At 39.5% G+C, this 18,204-nt stretch overlaps 1 protein-coding gene across 2 annotated transcripts; it reads right to left on the reverse strand.

Moving 5' to 3' along the window:
* Nucleotides 1-16,463: 16,463 nt before the first annotated feature.
* cnr1 (cannabinoid receptor 1) lies at nt 16,464-17,941 on the reverse strand. Of its 2 annotated transcripts, XM_007905078.1 has the most exons (2): nt 17,880-17,941; nt 16,464-17,777 (listed from the first exon to the last, which is right to left on the reverse strand). In XM_007905078.1, the coding sequence occupies exons 1-2, from the start codon at nt 17,939-17,941 to the stop codon at nt 16,523-16,525; spliced, it is 1,317 nt and encodes a 438-aa protein (XP_007903269.1). In that variant the 3' UTR covers nt 16,464-16,522. The 2 variants fall into 2 exon arrangements, with proteins under 2 accessions (XP_007903269.1, XP_007903268.1); XM_007905077.1 differs by having other exon boundaries at nt 16,464-17,941.
* Between the last annotated feature and the right edge of the window lie 263 nt (nt 17,942-18,204).

The following is an 18,204-nucleotide window of genomic DNA, read 5'->3' on the forward strand; positions in this document are numbered from 1 at the left end:
CAGCCTGTGGAGGGAGGAGTTTGAAAGACCGACAAGCAGGGCATTTGCATAGTCGAGCCTGGAGGTGATGAAGGCATGAACAAGAGTTTCAGCGGCCTGAGGGGTGAGATAGTTATGGAGGTGAGGGAAGGCAGAGCGGGTCATGGCTTGAATGTGGGGGAGAAAAGACAGTTGAGGGTTGAACAAGACACCTAGGTTCCTGACTGGCTTGGTGAGTTATAAATAGGGAGAAAAAGCAGAGAAATTACTAGAAAGGATTAGAAAGACAACACCACAAGCTAATAAAATGATAGTGCCAACGCAATGGAATAAGTGATCTGCTTTGTCCGAGTTCCTTGCTAGGATTATTCCTCTTTAAAGCGATGAGGAATGCACATGATCTGCCATGATGTTGCAGTTACTGACACTAAAAATCCTTAAAACATCATGTCCTTAGTGCAATTGAACATCTGCTTCTTTTACTGGAAACAATCAAATTGACAATGCGGGGACTTTAGGTGCACATGAATCTTCTCAATAAAACATCATACATTTTTTATATGTGAAAACCCATTGGGATGAACTGAGGCGAGATATTTCAATGCATGGATGAAGAGCTTTCACTGTGCTATTGATTTTGGCGTAGGCTTGCACGATGCCAGGAAATGGAGGCTGAGGTTTTAATGAACTTGTTACAAGCTTGAAATTGCTTATTTTTGGACCAAAAAAATTTGTCTTTGAAGGTGCGATGTCACCAGTTTCAGAGTTTCTAAAGCCTGCAGAATTCACATGTTGCTAATGCTATGAAGAAAGCAAAGTACCTGTATTTTACTTTCTGTGGGGGGGAATAATCAGCCTGGCGATGCAGGGCTGTGTGCAGCTGTGGAGCAATCTACAGTGATAAGGTTCTAACCCTGTTAAATTCAGTGACCTCCCCCAACTTAGCACAAAACTCGAGCCCTTATACTAGACATGCTCACAGGTAAATTCGTAATCTCACAAATTTCATGGCTTGAAAATACTAACTATAGGAAAAGAACAACCCTAAGCTTTGTTTTGTGGTTGGCGTTTAAGAAAGCACAGAGTAACTGATAACTAAAGATCCCCTCCAAAGCCTAATGCAGGCTGAAAAATGAACAGCAAATCTTCCCAGTATTCTGAGAGAGAGTCAACACATCATCTAATTCCTTTCAATCTAGTCAGTGATATATTCATATTTTCAAATATGCTCATAAATGTAAAATAATGATTGTAGCAATTTTGGTCACTTCTGTCTTTGTTAAAAATATTGTAAAGTCTTAGAAATCTGATGTGCCAGGCTTCATCATGTTTAAACATAGTGTACCTTTACAATTGCATCAGCATGAACACCTAATCATGAGTTAGAATTTAGAAAGGTTTTGTCAATTATCAGTATTATGTACAGAACTGAAACTGTAACTAAATGGTTTTACGAATGTTCCTTGAAAAAGCCAGTTTGCTAAGTTTTTGCTGGAAGACCCTTTCACCCATTATCCTGAAAATGCAATATGAAATAGAAGTTTAAAGGTGGGCAGATTACTCCCATTCAAACCAAGGCTAAACCAAAGGTATCAAGTCTAATAGCTGCTGGATTGAGTCCAGTAATCTGTGCATCCAGAGGTCATGCAAATATTCTGTATACTTCCACTGGCCATGAATTGGTGACTGCAGCAACATGGAGGTGTGGTTTGTGGTGTTGCCTCTCTCATGATTGTATTGTTCTATAATATACCATCTTATTTTAGTAGGCTGTATGAAACAATGCTGATATCTGCTGGCACTGTGCTGACAGAATAATCCATAGAATAATCAGTGACACAACAACACAGACAAGGCTACCAATGTGGCCAACAGCACAAGTAGCAGTAAATCCTGCAGCTTTGGAAGCAGAAATTTGCCTTTGCCTATCAGTAACCATGTTGTTTGGCCTGCCTGGTGAGGCAGACTATTTTGATATCATAAAATATATGCATAATCTGACTTGCTCCACAACAACAAAATTACATTTGTATAGTGCCTTTCACGTTGGGAGCATGTCCCAATTGCTGACTACCTCATTGAAGAGGAGAGGCTTGCAAGAGAATGCTGTTATAATAGAAAAACAGCTGATTGAGGCATTACCCCGCTCATAAAGGTACTCTAATGGAGTACCAGGCCCTTGGGAGGTTGAGAAGCAATATTTGAACTGCACCAACAAGGAATAGAAGCCCTGGATACACGTCCCAGCAGCTATGGTTGCAATGGTTACAAGAGCCCTGAATGATTATGTATCTGGTAGTTTCCGAGCCATTACTGAGGCATTGCAGTGATACGTGTTTCTAACAAAAGCTACAGCAGTAGCACTCTCGTCTCTGAATCAAAGGTTGTAGTTTCAAACCCCACATTAGGACTTGGAATCACTTAAGTTTAAGATGACATTCCAATGTGGGGCTGGGGGGGTGTTGCATTGTCGGAGGTGCTGTCCATCAGATGAGGCATTAAACTGAGGCTCGTCTGCCTGTTCAGGTGTATTTTTAAAGATTCCATGGCACTATTAGAAAAGAGAAGGGAGTTTCTCCTAGTGTCCTGGCCAACAATCCCCTAAATAAAATTGAACATTCACTTCATAGCTGTTCGTTGGACATTGCTGTCTGCAAATCGGGTGCCACGTTTTCCTCACAAAATACAGAACCACTACACTCTACGATATATCCTGTGAAGCACTTTGAGACTTTCAATGACATGATAAGGCACTATAACAAATGCAAGGATTATTATGATCATCAAATCTCAAGGAGAAAAATAAATGGCTAAAATGAAGGTGAGTGGCAACAGCATTTTTATTTTTCTCATCTAGTTCCATCATTGTCTTTACAGGAGATCTCAGCAGTCATCAAAAAAAAAACCTCCTCCACGACCTCCATCGCCATCGCCCAGATATGAAGGGAGAAGGACATCAAGAATTACAGCAAAGCAATCTGCGAGGAAAGAGAGCATAATTTCTCCATATGCAAACAAGCGTATGCAACCACGTTCCCCACGACCTCGCTCCCCACCACCACGTCCACCATCACCAAGACGTTCGCCAGCCCCAAAGCGCCCACCACCGCCTCTGCGTTCACCGCCACTGCGCCCGCCGCCACCACCAAGCTCATCCACTAGGGGGCGCTCAAGCCCACCACCACGTCCGACGTCACCGCCAGTACGTCCGAGTCTGTCGGCACGTCTGTCATCACCGTATCCATCGCCACCACCACACCCACAGGCACCTCCACGCCCAAGCTCACCGCCACGGTCCAGATGGTCATCAAAGCACAGTCCCCCACCTCAGTCACATTCACCAGTGCAATCCAGGTCATCCCAGAACATGCTGCAGTCACACCCAAGAATATCACCCCCGCTACGGCCCAACTTATTGCAGCATCACAGTCCATTGTCACAAGATAACCCACCACAACGCCCCCCGAGTACATTGCCACGTTTGATCCCAGTGAGGCGTCAAAGCCCTGTGACCCGTCCGCACATCCCACCCCCAGCATGTCCAGTCCCATTGCCACGTCAATCTCCTGTGCAACCTTCGTCTCCATCACCACGTCCCTCTTCACCATCGATTGTAGCAATGGTAACTGAACAATATGTACAAACATTTCAAACAACAAAACCTCAAACCGTCTTCAGACCAGACAACTTTGAAACGGTAGCGGATACAGAAATAAATTCCACAAATAATGTGGAATACTGGTAGGCTTCAAGAAAATGAAGAATCTGATAGACCAGTTTCTTTCTATTTATAACATAAACTTGTTAAATTATAATCAAAGAGTATTGCACTTAATAAAAAAAACTTTGTTGAAAAATTTCCCATTGTAGTCAGTGATTGATGCAAATAAAGAACTGGACTTTTTGAGCTCTTCAGGTGATTTCCTTTGGATGAGGCTTTAAACCAAAATCCCTTCTGCCTGTCTAGGTGGGAGATAAAGATCCTATAGCACTATTTGAAAAAAGAAAATAGTTTCTTCCGGTGTCTTGGCCAACAATCCCGCAAAATTAAATTCACTCACTTGCCTATGTGTGCGACATTCCTATGTGTGGATTGGTGGCTACATTTACCTACAAATTTTCAGTCACTGCACTTTATTTTGTAAAGCACTTGGAGACATTCACGACATTGTAAATACTATACCAAATAATAATAATAATCCTTGCATTTGATATAGCGTCTTATCATGTATTCGAGACGTCTCAAAACGCTTCACAGAATATACTGTAAAGTGGATTGACTGCATCATTTGTGGGCGAAACACAGCCGCCAATTGCGCACAGCAGAGTCCCACAAACAATCGTGGATTGAAGTGACAAAATTATTACTACTTTTTTTGAAGGGATTATTACTTTCAGAAAAGCGATCCGCCAATCGACCAACAACCGGATTCCTACTCACTGCTAGAGAAACAGAGGCGTGTGGAGGGATTATTATTATTTTAGTGGGCTGCACATCAGCTATGGAATTCTTTTTATTTCTCTTCCTTTCTCCCTTTTCAGGTCACTTACAAGCAAAGAGTCTCCTCCAGTTAGGAAAGCAGAATGGTCTGACCATCAGGCTGCTCTGCCCTGCTGTCAGTACTATTCTGTTCAAATGGCAGCAAGTGTGCTTTGAGCAGGGAAAGACATCCATTGCCAGAGCTTCAGAGAAATTATAGGTTCAGTCGAACCAAAGTTATAACAAAAATAATCCTTGCATTTGATATAGCGCTTTTCACATCTTCTAGACGTCTCAAAGTGCTTCACAGAATATACTGTAAAGTGAATTGACTGTATATTTGTGGGCGAAACACACACAAATAGTCATGGATTTAAGTGACAATTTATTATTTTTTTTGTGGGATTATTATCAAGCATGTGGAGTAAGGACACTTGCCTTGCCGGGAATCGAACCCAGATCTCTTGCTTGGAAGGTGAGTGTTTTAGCCACCGAGCTACAGGATCCAGGATGAGGAGGCAGAGCGAGCCCTGGTCATCAAGTTCCATCCAGTCTTGAATTTGTGCAGATCTGTCAAAAATTCTTCAACACAATCTTAATTTGGAATTTGTCCACCTTCCTCCTAACTCTCACCTCTTGCCCAGACTCTTTAAAGTGTTTTGAGATGTTGTCCTTAAAGACGCGCAATAAATTCAATTGATATTGTTGTAATTCTTAAAAAAGAACCAGCTTCCAAATTTGAACTGAATTGAAGAATTTCTACAATTCTACACGACCTTACATTTTTACAGGCTATGGTTAAGAGAAATTTCAGACTAAGTACTTCTTAACAGAATTTCCAGTGTCATAACTCTAGAGCAGAATTGTCAGAGCTGGTTCAATTGGGGCATTGCATTTAGATATTCAGATATAAGTAGAAGGGAGTCGATGAAATACAGAAGAAATCTTAGTTTGCAATACAGTATTATATTTGTATAGTTTGTGAAGTCCTGTAGCTCAGTGATTAAAACACTCGCCTCACAAGCGAGAGACCTGGGTTTGATTCCTGGCAGGGCAAAACCTTAGGCATGTTTCCTTAATCCACATGCCTGATAATAATCCCTCAAAAAAAACAATAATAAATTTGTCACTTCAATCCACGACTGTTTGTGGGACACTGCTGTGCGCAATTGGCTGTTGCGTTTTGCCCACAAAATATACAGTCAATTCACTTTACAGTATATTCTGTGAAGCGCTTTGAGACATCTAGAAGACATGAAAAGTGCTATATCAAATGCAAGGATTATTATTATTATTATTAAAGTGCTATATCAAATGCATGGATTATTATTATAGCGCTTTTCACATTGGGAGGATGTCCCAAGGCATTGTTCAGTCAGGAATTTGGACCCGTGATGGGGGTCAGGATCGGGGAGGGTGGAGGGCAGGGAGAGTGGGAGGGTGGCTGAAGGATCGGTCGAAGAGTAGGGCTTTGAGACGCTCTTTGAAAGAGGCAAGGGATGGAGCGAGGTGAAGGGAATGTGAGATAGATTTCCAAAGGGTAGGGGCAGAAAGGCTGAAGGCCCAACCACTGATTATGGAGTGGGCCGGGCAGGGGATATGGATCAAGCCACAGCCTGCTGAGCGGAAGGAATGGAAAGCTTCCCAGGTTTGGTGGATTGCCTGAAGGTACTGAAGGCCTGAAGGCACCCGGATTGATGAATTAACTTTCTCAGCTTTTCAAAGAGCGAAAATGACAATGAACAGGATGATCAATGAAATGGGTCTGTCCATAGGGTGTACTGATCTGCTCTGTTTATGTTATCTGGGGACACAAGGAGACAAGTAAGTATTGAGAACCACCCAAGGGGACTTAGGCAACAGCAGTAGCCAAACGTTAAGATGCATTTTCACCTTTGAGTTGTGGACCTTTTCCATGTGTTTTCATTTTTCTACTCTTAATTGTTTTGTATTACCTTTACTGTTGTTTTAATCTCTTTATTTCTTGTTTGTCTTTGTGTGGTTCAGAGAATTTAAAAAAATGTTTTTAGTGATTTGAACTTGAGCTGGGGGTCGGGATCAGGTGGGGGGGGGTGGGTTTGGGAAGGAGGGTGATCGAAGGCATGGTCAAAGAGGAGGGTCTTGAGGCAGGTCTTTAAAGAGACAAGGGTGTGGACAAGGCGGAGGGACGATGGATACAGTTCCAGAAGGTGGGGGCAGAGTGGTTGAAGGCTCGCCTGCCAATGGTGGGGTGGGTGAGGCGGGGGACGTGAAGCAGGCCGGAGCCCCCTGAGTGGAGGGAACTGGCAGGTTGGTAGGGGGTTAGGAGGTCGCAAAGGTAGGGAGGAGCAAGGCCATGGAGAACTTTGAAGGTGAGGACCAGAATCTTGAACTGTATCTTCTGTGTGATGGGAAGCCAGAGAAGTCAGGCGAGGGTGAGGGTGAAAGGGTCACGGAGCCTGGTGCGGGAGCGGACACAGGCTGCAGAGTTCTGGATGAACATAAACATGTTTCTAGTTTTCAGCATCCACAGTGCTTAGATGCTCAGAGAGAGAGAGAGACAATCAGAGAGACAGGTCCTCAACCACTCTTTTAAGATAAAGCATAAATGAGCAGCATTGGCAAAAGGCTAGAGGTATAATTCATTTTCTTCAGAAGAGAACATGAGCAACATAGAGAAATGTTGAGAAAAGGAATAATAATAACAACTTAAATTGTTATAACAACACCATAACAAATAGCTTCTTGGAACTAGATCTTGTTAGTTCACACAAATTGTGGTTAGATCACACTGTCGGGAGAGCTGCAATTATGTGCTCTGACGTATGATGATAAACAAAAGACATATTCTATTTAATACACATATACTACAAATTTACACTTACATAATGCCTTTCACACTGAGAGAACTGTATCCTAGCACACAAGACATTCAAGGTAGAAACCGAGGGGATGGGGAAGCGAAAAATTACCAAAAGTGCAATCAAAGATGTCGGCCTTGAGACGGACGTTGAATGAGGTGAGGGAGGAAGTCTCTGGGATGACGTCACAGGGTCTCTGAGATGGTGTTCCAGAGAGTGGTGGCAGCTTGGCTGAGAGCTACTGAATACATGTGTTGTATGTAAGGTAATAAATCTATTTTTATTCTTATTTTTGCTAGAATAATAATTATTATTTTAAAAATAGAGAATTAAAAAAATATTTTTGCAGTTTTTACCATTTTACCATTGACGTTATCATTGGCACTCTTAGCACATAGGGCACATACACAGCACACAGGAAGTGACATCAATGGTGACCTGATAATACAGAAGTTGCAGCTTTTTGTTGTAGAAAAAATAGAATAAAATTGGTAAAAATCTATTTTTAACAATAAAAATATATTTGGTTGAATCGTGAAACATTGCAAAAAACATTGAATATCAATGTTTATTAATTTTTATTGAATCCAGGCAAAAGCAGCTATGATGTTAGGACAGTCAGAGTGTTCTGGAAGCATTAAGTTAAATAGGCTGAAGAGCCTTCTTCATCTGAATAAACCTTGTGATCTTGAAATCATCTTGAGATGTAATTAAATATTGCTAACTCATTAACTGACAAATTGTATCAAATTAGATCAACATCTGTGGATCTGTTAGTTTTCCTGTTGAATGTATTCTGGAGTAACATGAGTTTTCTTTCCAGCTGCATTACACTTGCAAACATAGTTCCATCATATCCTATCTTACTTCTACCAGAAAATGACACCACACTGATATTAACAGTCAAACATTATCTTTATTTTACAGATGTCAAAGACTAATACATTAGATCCTGTGCATCAATGGAAACTCACAAATAGCAGTTGGCTTTGTCCTACAAAACCAGGCTTTTATTCTGTTATACTGTTAACATGCAAAATTTATTTGTCTTAAAGTGCAGATAAAATTACATCCTGGCACAAGAGTCACAACTGGAGATGGGCAGCTGTTGCTACAAATAAATAACATTGCTTCCCATTGGATTTACATGAGGAAAGATCTGTAAGACCAGGGAATCACATCCTACCTGCTAAAGATTTGTATACCTTAAGATACAGGTTGCACATATCTAAAACGTCTACCAATCCCATCTAGTTTGTTGTTTCACGTTGACTCTTGACGATTTACATTGCCTTAACCAAAGAGACAGCATCACTTCTTTACTGCATATAAAAGGTATTTAAAAGAAAATCTTAAAGATTCTCATAAAATCATATAAGTATTTCTGGTGAGCGTCTCTGAGCTGTTTCACTGCCTCCTTTTTTCTTTAATAGGTGCTATATAGACTAATACTTTAATGTCCATAAAATACCATTTCTTTTTGATACATTTTGTGGCTATTTTGGTTTAAGACTATGAGAAGTGTAAGACAACAGGGTCTACATTTAGAAATTCATAATATATTGATTAGGAATTACTTGGATGTGTTTGGAGCACACCCTCCCACCCCCTGTACCTTTTCTAGTGCAGACTTCCATACAGCCAGGTTCCTGGTTGTAACCTGCAACTTTTGATTGGCAGTGATTGAGGTAGCGACTCTAATCTGAGTCTTTGTTTAATAAAATACCCTTATCCCACTAACCAGAAAAAAAATTGAATGAGTTGGTAGTTGAAGTTCACAAACGTCAGCATTAATTATTAAAACTGCATGCTGGATCCCAATGGGTAAACAAATGAAAAGTTTTTTTTTGTTTTAGGCAGGTGAAAGTGTGAGCTCAGTAAAGGATGGCAATTCTGGTGAATAGAATATTTCTCCACTGTGGTTATTCAGATCCACACTGCCAGGACAGGTAGAGCACAGTTAGATGCAGAGTGAAGCTCCTGCCCCTCTCCGCCAAAAATATGCTTAAACTCCCATTCCTCCAGCCAATCTTGTAGCCTCCCTGAATGAAACTCATGGCCGCATTTAAAAGAGAATGGACAAATATATGAAAACGAAAACTATGAAAGGGTATACGGAATAGGAAGAGTAGTGGAGAAACATGAGGGAGAAAGGATTAGAAGGGTATGGGAGAGGTGAATCAGAGGGATGGGAGCTCATGTGGAGTATAAACACTAGTGGGAACTGGTTGGACCGAATGATCTGTTTCTGCGTTTTATCATTCTGTGTACCTTACAGAGAGCCAGCACAAGCACCATGGACAGATTGGCCATCTATGCTAGAAGATGTGACAATTTTATGATTCTATTAAATTGAGAATTTAGTGCCGAGTTTTGAATGATTTTGTGCTATGTACGCATACCCACCAGGAGCTAAGTTGTATCAAGCCAAACTCAATTATCTTAGGAACCTTGCTGTCCACATAGAGAGTGAGAAAAGACATCCATTTCAATAAGTTTGTGTTAAAATCTGAACTCATGTCCCAGAGGAAGGGTTATCTATTCATCCACCGTGTTGCACAGCACTCGGCTGTTGGCAATTAAGTAGGACGTGTTTAAGATATTAAAGGAGATGCTGTCTCTTTGGTAATTCTCTCATGAATCATACTGCAGCTACACTGCACTTTCTGTCCTAACTTCGACAACAGTTCAAATTGATCAATACAAATGGAGTTCATTTTGATCTAAGATTCAGCTGCCATTACTTTCAGGCATGTTTGAAGAAACACGATTTCCACTTCCTAAGTACCAGAGCAAATACATCCAACAGAGCATAATGTAACAATTTACTGTAACAATGTGAAGTATGTTTTCTTGTAATTGTTTCATCCATTCTAATCTACTTCAGCCCAGCGACATAGATATGCACTCTTTAGCTGATATTGTCATCTTTACAGTGCATAAATCCTATACAATGCTGCTTTTTTTTATTTTTCAAAGCTAATGCACAATTAACATCTGCAGTGGAAAAAACACTGAAAATTGCAAATGTTTGGGGTAAATTAATTTGATATTTTCTTCAAATAAACTGAAAGTATAATGCTTATCTTGTTTTTGATTGTGTTTTTGGTGAAAAGGTGGAACCAGCAACATCAGTGAAATGAAGTGACCTTTTCTTTTACTTTCTGACCCTCACTCATGTATAAAAGCTACAAGTCTCCTGGTTTTACTACCACCCTCCATTTCCTGATCCAGAAACTACCAAGGATTTCTATGAAATTGATGCTACTATTTTCAAAGTAATTGGATGAAAAATGTATCATTCAATGCAATAACTATCCCTAGTGAAATTATCACTCCTATATATTATTTCCTTTCTTGTACTTACTTCTCTCCTTTCCTGTGCTACTTGCTTCAACGACAGTAACACTTTTGCCCTAAAGTCATCTGGTTAGACGTCCATGAGGATATATTGGGTGATTCGCACTTTGGTTCTCACTCTCTTCCTCCCTTAATAGCTTAAATGAGATTGAGATATCATGGTCCAGAGAAGTTCAGGCAAAGCAAGTTGGAGCTTCTATTGCTACCCACAGTTTTTAAAACATATACGCACACACAAGCATTAACATCTACTGAGAGGATTCTATCATGAGGAGAATTCTGTAGTATTCTTTATTTTCCTCTCTACTTAATATCAATTATTCACAATGAATTTTATAGACATTCAATAATTAACAATATGTGACCCTTGTTTAGTTAATATTTAGCTCAAGCGGCATTTTGTGTACAAGACGCTTACCATGAACAAAATTAAATCAGAGTAGGAACTGTATCATTGACCATCATGAGATATATTGAGGACATGTATCAACAAACAGAGTTGGATCAGCACTCCAAGGACCATAATTGGTGTTTCTATTTGTCCTATTATTTGTATAGATAGTAATTATGTGATGCTGTTCAAATAACTTCAGTGGCACATCCCCAGTCATTCAGTATAAAAATACTTGGAGATATTTGTCTGTGAAGGAAAAAATCATCCAATGCATTGCTTAAAGAAATAAGTGTGATAAATAAAACAGGCTATTAATTTACCAGTGGATGTTGCAGCCAGCACTTCCAGCCATCAAGAAATAAAACCACAAGATTCCACCTTGCACAATTTTAGTTTAGAATTATTCAAAACAGAAAGTATATATGTTACAGTAAATTTGTGACATTTTCAGCCCAGCAAAGCTAGAATGTAACTCCTGGTGTCATGGAAGCCTCACTTGTGCTAACAAATTAATAATTAACACTTCATCAGTGAATGCAATGTCAAATTAAGTTTATGGTGAATAAAATATTAATTTTCATAATGTGTTATTTATTTGTTGATAATGCTAACAAGTGTCAAAGCAAGGTTATTAATATGATGAAATGATCGCATTTTCACAAAATCCCTAATTCTTAATTTCAGTGATTTCATGGTTTCACAATTTCAATGAAAATTTCAGGGATTTTTGTGAAATCTTTGGTTTCACAACATTACTGTAACATATATATTGGTATCAATATAGCTTTATAGATTTGCAACTCCTTTTTTGGAATGTCAAAAATGTGTAAGAACAACTTGATAAAAACTAAACCTGGTCACTGTTCACACAGACTGCCTATGGCCCGATTCTAAGAGCATTCCTCTTATCATCTTACCATTAAAGTTCAAAGTAAGGGAAGAAAAGTCTTCATTGAATCTCAATTTTGCTTTGTTGTACAGGCTTTTTGTTTCATAGCTCTGAACACAATTAGCTCTTCAGAAAATGCTGAACAATAACCAACTATATTACATGGATGCTGCCACAAAAGGGAATATAGACCAGCTACATAATAAGAATAACACTGAGGTTTACAGAATAAGTTGTGTTCAACCGTGCCACTAAATGTGTAGCAATATCTCGACTTATTTTAATTTGAATCTTAGTTCAACAACAATACTTACAGTACTACATATTATGTATTATGTATGACAAATCCATAGTGGATAACTAACATTTGTGTGCTCTTCTCCATTTCAGGGCCATTGGAAAGATTCACTATTCGCTAACACTTCATACATGTACTGCAAGCTCGCCTATTGTTTTCAATGGGATGGAAGCAATATGTGCAATGCCAATGTACTAAATTATTTTGTTTGCTGTTTATTAATCATTAAAAGAAGTCTACCTGGTAGTGCAAAGATTTACGCCATTATCCTTTCACCACTATGTGATCTTGATCATGATTTCAAATCCAGTTCAGATTGATGAGATAAATATCACTCATCTCTCTGGAAAGATTAATGTCAGTAGAGGAGATAGAATCTGTAGATATGTTTGATCAGTCTCCAGTTACTAGTAGACATGAATCCATGGTATAAAGCTCTGCAATTTGATACAGTAGCTACAAGCATTAATGTCAACTTCCCTCTAACCAGACTATGAAGATAGAGACTAAGTCCAAGGATGGCACTGAGTCACCTTTGAAGTTGGGATTCAGCAAATGCAAATGTGAGGTTCATGTGTGTGTGTGAGGAGAATTATGTGAAATCATAGAAAATATAGCATAGGAGGAGGTTATTTGTCCCATTCAGCCTGGACCTGTGCTAGCTCTATTTATTTCATGATATTCTTCTGACAAATTACCTTTTAAATGTTGTTATAGTCTCAGCTTCAATAAGCACGGGTGTCAAAGCATTCCATGTTCTGATAACCATCTACATGAAAACGTTTCTCTTAATCTCTTCAACTCTGTATTTAAGCCCTCTTTTATTAATTATTTCCAAGAATTGGGAATCATTTTTCACTATCTTCTCAAACCCTTTTAGAATTTTGAAGACCTCTATTAGACCCATCTTAACATCCATTCCAATGGAACCAGGTGCCAATTTTTATTTGATAGAGCACCTTTCACATCAGACGACATCTGTAACACTTCACAGGATATACTATAAAGTGTAGTGACTGTATAATTTGTGGGGAATCATCCACCTCATAACTATATTTATATATATTTAGTTCTCATCCTCATAACTATTGCTCTGGTGTCACATGTATCTGGTATTATCACCAGTTATGAGCTATTTTGATGTTTTTCAGCTTCTCTTGACATATTGATAGATTAAGAATTAGTTATTTTGTTGACTAGCAGGCTAATTTGGGGTACTGATGTGCAGTAAAGATGGTAAAATGTTAGGTGAGCTGCTCTGTGAGTTCCACACGTAAGACATTGGCCAGCTATCTTTTAAAGACATGCTGAGTCCCAAAGCACATGTATATTATATAAATTAAATTAATGCTGCAGAATACCACATTTGATCCATAATATGTTTTTCAAAATACATACAGAAGTTAAAGAAGTTTGGCTTTTCAAACATTTTCTCTCGATCGCCAACTATTATTAAGATTCAAGCATTAGGGTGTGTGAAAAGCTGTGACCTTGTTCTCCAATAGACTGCAGACTAAACTTGATGTCAGTTTTAGGACTGCATAATATGTGTCTTTGCTCTCTATTTTGAACTGTGTGATTGTCTGGAACAGTTGTCAGCCTGTCATTGGGAACATTTATCCATGAGCATAGAAATCATCACACTTCTTATGACATGTGCCTATTTCCATTACAGAATAGTCTTTGTTCTCGAAAAGTAATGTTGTTACCAACAAAGTTGCTGAGCTATTCTGTTTAAAATGCACCTTCTCCACAGCCTTTAGCAAAAGGAAAATATTCAATATCAAGCCAGTCAAGAAGAAAGTATTTCAAATAAGGAAACGACTACAGCTGTGTAAAGGTCTAAAGCAATCTATTACTTTCTGTGGCACAATCCTTTGAAATAAAGAGCAGAGTTGACTATTGTGAATGTATTCAACTGTGCATTCCTGAAATGATCCTCGACTTTGATATTCTGTAATGGATGGAACTACACTTTAAAAATGTAAAGAGGAATCTTTCTTTACCCTCTCTCTGTCTGTACTTGAGGAAATCTAAGTAAAAAAAGTAACTTGTATCATGGCTGTTTGGTGACATTAAACTGTGCGCAAATTGGCTGCCACATTCACCCTACAAATATGCAGTCGCTACACCTCACCTTGTGAAGTGCTTGGAGACATCTAGACAATTTGATAAGGCACTATATCAAATTCAAGGATAATTATTATTTTATTATTAAATACAAAGAAATTGGCAATTTACCTGTTGTGGAGGCAGCTGGTTCTAGGAAGGGCAGTAAAAAGAGGGAAGTCAAGGACGATGAAAAATGTCCTTGAAACATATTGTTTCTTTGTGCTGTGGCCTGAGAACTCTGAGTTCTGCATCACCTGTCATCAGGGCAGCTTTATGAGCAGATGTTGTCTTGTTGATGAGACGACAGCTGTAGAGTGCTGAACATCTCTTCATTCAACTCTTTTATCCTACTGACCAATACTCCAAGTGTGATTAACAAAATGAGCTTGCACCTAATGAAAATGAGATTTTAATGAATGTAACACTGATCCAGTCATGTATAATTTGAACTTATGGCTTCAGCATGCTATACAGTGGGGAATTCTTGACATAATGTATTCCACACGCCAAACATTTTTTTATATCCTGCTCATAATTTTGTCACCAAGGTTTACAGCTGCTCATAAGAAGAAAATACATAATAGAAAGGAAACACTATGTGAAAGTGGAAGGATTTAAAGCAGTAGTTTGCCTTTCTTGCATTTCACCACTGGAAGATGGCATTCTGAATCACACTACAAAACTCTGATGTCCTGCACACCACTCCTTGTACTCTGTATTGGGGATGAAAGCTGGAGAAAACTAAGAAGCAATCTCATAAACACACAGTATTTACATCAAAGACTATAGCATCAGCTGTCACCATCTATACAACTTGACTTTGAGAACACAGCTTCAAGCAACTGAGCGGAAGCTACGGACACATTTTAAAGTCTCCCCATTTAAAACCACCAAACCACTTAGCAACAAGATAAAAGTTTAATCCGACACTACGGCTAACATCTTTTGGTATCAATCTAATATTGAATCTGTGCGCTTAGTTATACTGTATTTAGATGACTCCCAAATAAATTAGCCTGTTTGGTTCCACACTGCACATTATCTCCCGTTGCGGCATTTGAATTCAGATCAGAAAATCGACCTGAGGAAAGCAGTGAACTGGATGACCAGTTGGTATTAAGTAATTTCACAGTTAATATTGTGATTTCTCGGGATGCAATATTTAAACAACAATAGAATTGGTAATTAGAGTTGTGTCACATACTCTATATTGAGCTGTGTGCTCTTGGGTATACATGCACAAAGTAGTCCATTGCACTAGAATAAACTGAACCAACTCCACCTTGACAGTGAATTGAGTCAATGTTTTTACCCTCAAGAAGGTACTGTATTATTGTAGATAAATTATCAAAACCAACCAACCGACTCTTTTATACAGATAATGATGGTAATTCAGCTCTAAATCTGAATAGAAATCCACATAAGTGAAGTGACACCTTTGATTATATCAGTAGCAGGCAAATTAAATCAGAGCCACCACTTCTGATCAGCAGGTGTATAACAGGGATATTGCACAAAGCTGGGATGTATTTAGCCCACTCCCACCCCACCACCCAGCCAGGTTTGTTTTAGAGGTTTGCTATTAAGAAAGTACAGGTTAATTCAAATTATAAGTCCACAACCACAACACAGAAACACATCAAACTTACGTCATTCACCTACAGAACATACATTCACAACATTTTACAGTAAATCCTCTGAAACGCTTTGAGACATTTCAATAATGTGATAAGGCGCAATATCAAATGCAAGGATTATAATTGCAGAATGGACATTGAGGTTCCTCTGAGTTTTAAACCTCCGATTACCCCTGTATTGTTACTACCAGCACATATTACGTAATTCCCATGAAATTCCTCAATAGACAAACTCATTTCCAGACAACACAGTGCTGTTCTTGACAATGTGGAATGCCAATATTCCCATATTTACTGCCATTTTCATTAAATTACAATCCAAATTAAGTGCTTGACCCAGAATCTTGGTTCTAGCTTGAAGTGCATTGGCACTGTATATTTTTTTTAGGTTGGTTTTACTGTTCACCCCTAGCTAATGTGAGTGATGTAAGAAAGTGTTAAGTGTTGCATGTGTTTCTTCTTAAAGATCTTTAGAGGAATATATTTTAATTGCTATGAATGGTTATTGTTGTAAATTGGTTGGATCCTTAGACTCACACAGCCTCGCCTGATGTTTCTGTGGAGGCTGAGATGGCAACTTGAGCCACTTTTACAGTGCTCTTGATACAGTTTCGGGCAGCCTTCTGCATGGTGCCTGGGTGCTTGCTATGCTTCTGTTGGCAATCTGACTCCAGGCTGTTCTCCAATGGCTGAGCTGAGGCTCCCTTGCAGAATGAGAACATGTTACGGAATGCACGCCTTAGATCTCTGCTCCTCAGAGCATATATAATGGGATTCACTGTTGAATTAAATAAGCACAGCATACTGCAAAAGGCAAATATAGTCTTCACCAGCTTGTTCATCTTCCCAAAGACATCGTATATCATGATGGCTATGAGGGGTCCCCAGCAGATGATGAGGGCGACAAGAATAAGGACCAGTGTTTTGGCTAGTCTGATGTCCATGCGCGTTTGATCGAGTCGAGTGGTTTGGATTTTGCCGCCCTCCGTCACATGTACAACGAGGCTCTTCTGAGTGCCGCGCTGGATCATGCGGACAGCGTGACCGTGTGCCTTCCACAGTATATACATGTAGGCATAGATGATAAAAAGCAGCAAACCACTGGTTACACCAATCCAGAACATCAGATAGGTCTCGTCAATGAGCGGAAAGATGTCTGAGCAGGTGGAGTTCAGTATTTTACAATTCCAACCCAACAGAGGTAGGACGGCGATTACAATTGCTATGGACCACATGACGGTAAAAGCAACGACTGCCTTTGGACGAGTCACAATCCTTTTATATGCAAGTGGTTTGTGAATAGAAATGTAGCGATCTATGGCGGTCAGGAAGAGGCTGCCCACTGAAGCTGTGAAGGAGGCTATTACACCACCAAGCTTGAATAGAAAGACATTGGGACTATCCTTCCTCTTGAATACATGGAAGTCCACAAAGCTGTACACGAAGATCACACTGCCCAAGAGATCAGCCAGGGCCAGGCTACCTATGAAGTGGTAGGAAGGTTTGTTTCGGAGACTGCAAGACCGAATTATAACACACAGAATCAACACGTTCTCCAGCACTGTGAAGGTCCCCAGGGTCAAGGAAAGGACAGCAATTACCATCTGTTGACTTGGAGTCAGAATCATAAAGCATTCCATATCCATGAAGTTTTCTCCACATTTTAGATTGGATTCATTATCCATCGATTGGTTGTAAAGGGAGTTATTAACATTAGTCGAGTCATGAAGGTTGGCACTGGACAGTGGGTCGTCACCTGCAGTCATTTTTTCTAGGTAAGTGTTGCCTTTCCCCAGGGAAGAATGCAGATTCTGAGTGACGTACCCAAGCTTCGTCAGATTGAAGTCTACTTTAACATCATCATATTGTACTTCATTAGATGCAATATAGAGGAGATCAGTGGTGATCGTTCGGAAGGTTGTATCCGAAAGAGCTTCAAGTAATGATTTCATAATAACTCTCAGGGTGTGAAATCCGTTGATGGTGTCTTTACAACAGGCTACAGACTGGACTGAAAACAAGCTAGGAAAAAGAAACAAAAGAGTTATTAACAATACGCTAGGCAATCTATCCAATCAGCAATGCAAATTTATATTTATATACAGCCTTTCACATGTGGAGGATGTCCTAAAGCACTTAATATTACTGACTTGACAACCGAGCTGGGGGTAGGAGCCGAGGGGGTGGGAGGAGAAAGATGACTAAAAGTGTGTTC

Source organism: Callorhinchus milii, unplaced genomic scaffold, assembly GCF_018977255.1.
Source record: "Callorhinchus milii isolate IMCB2004 unplaced genomic scaffold, IMCB_Cmil_1.0 Scaffold3, whole genome shotgun sequence".
NCBI classification, from domain to species: Eukaryota; Metazoa; Chordata; class Chondrichthyes; order Chimaeriformes; family Callorhinchidae; genus Callorhinchus; species Callorhinchus milii.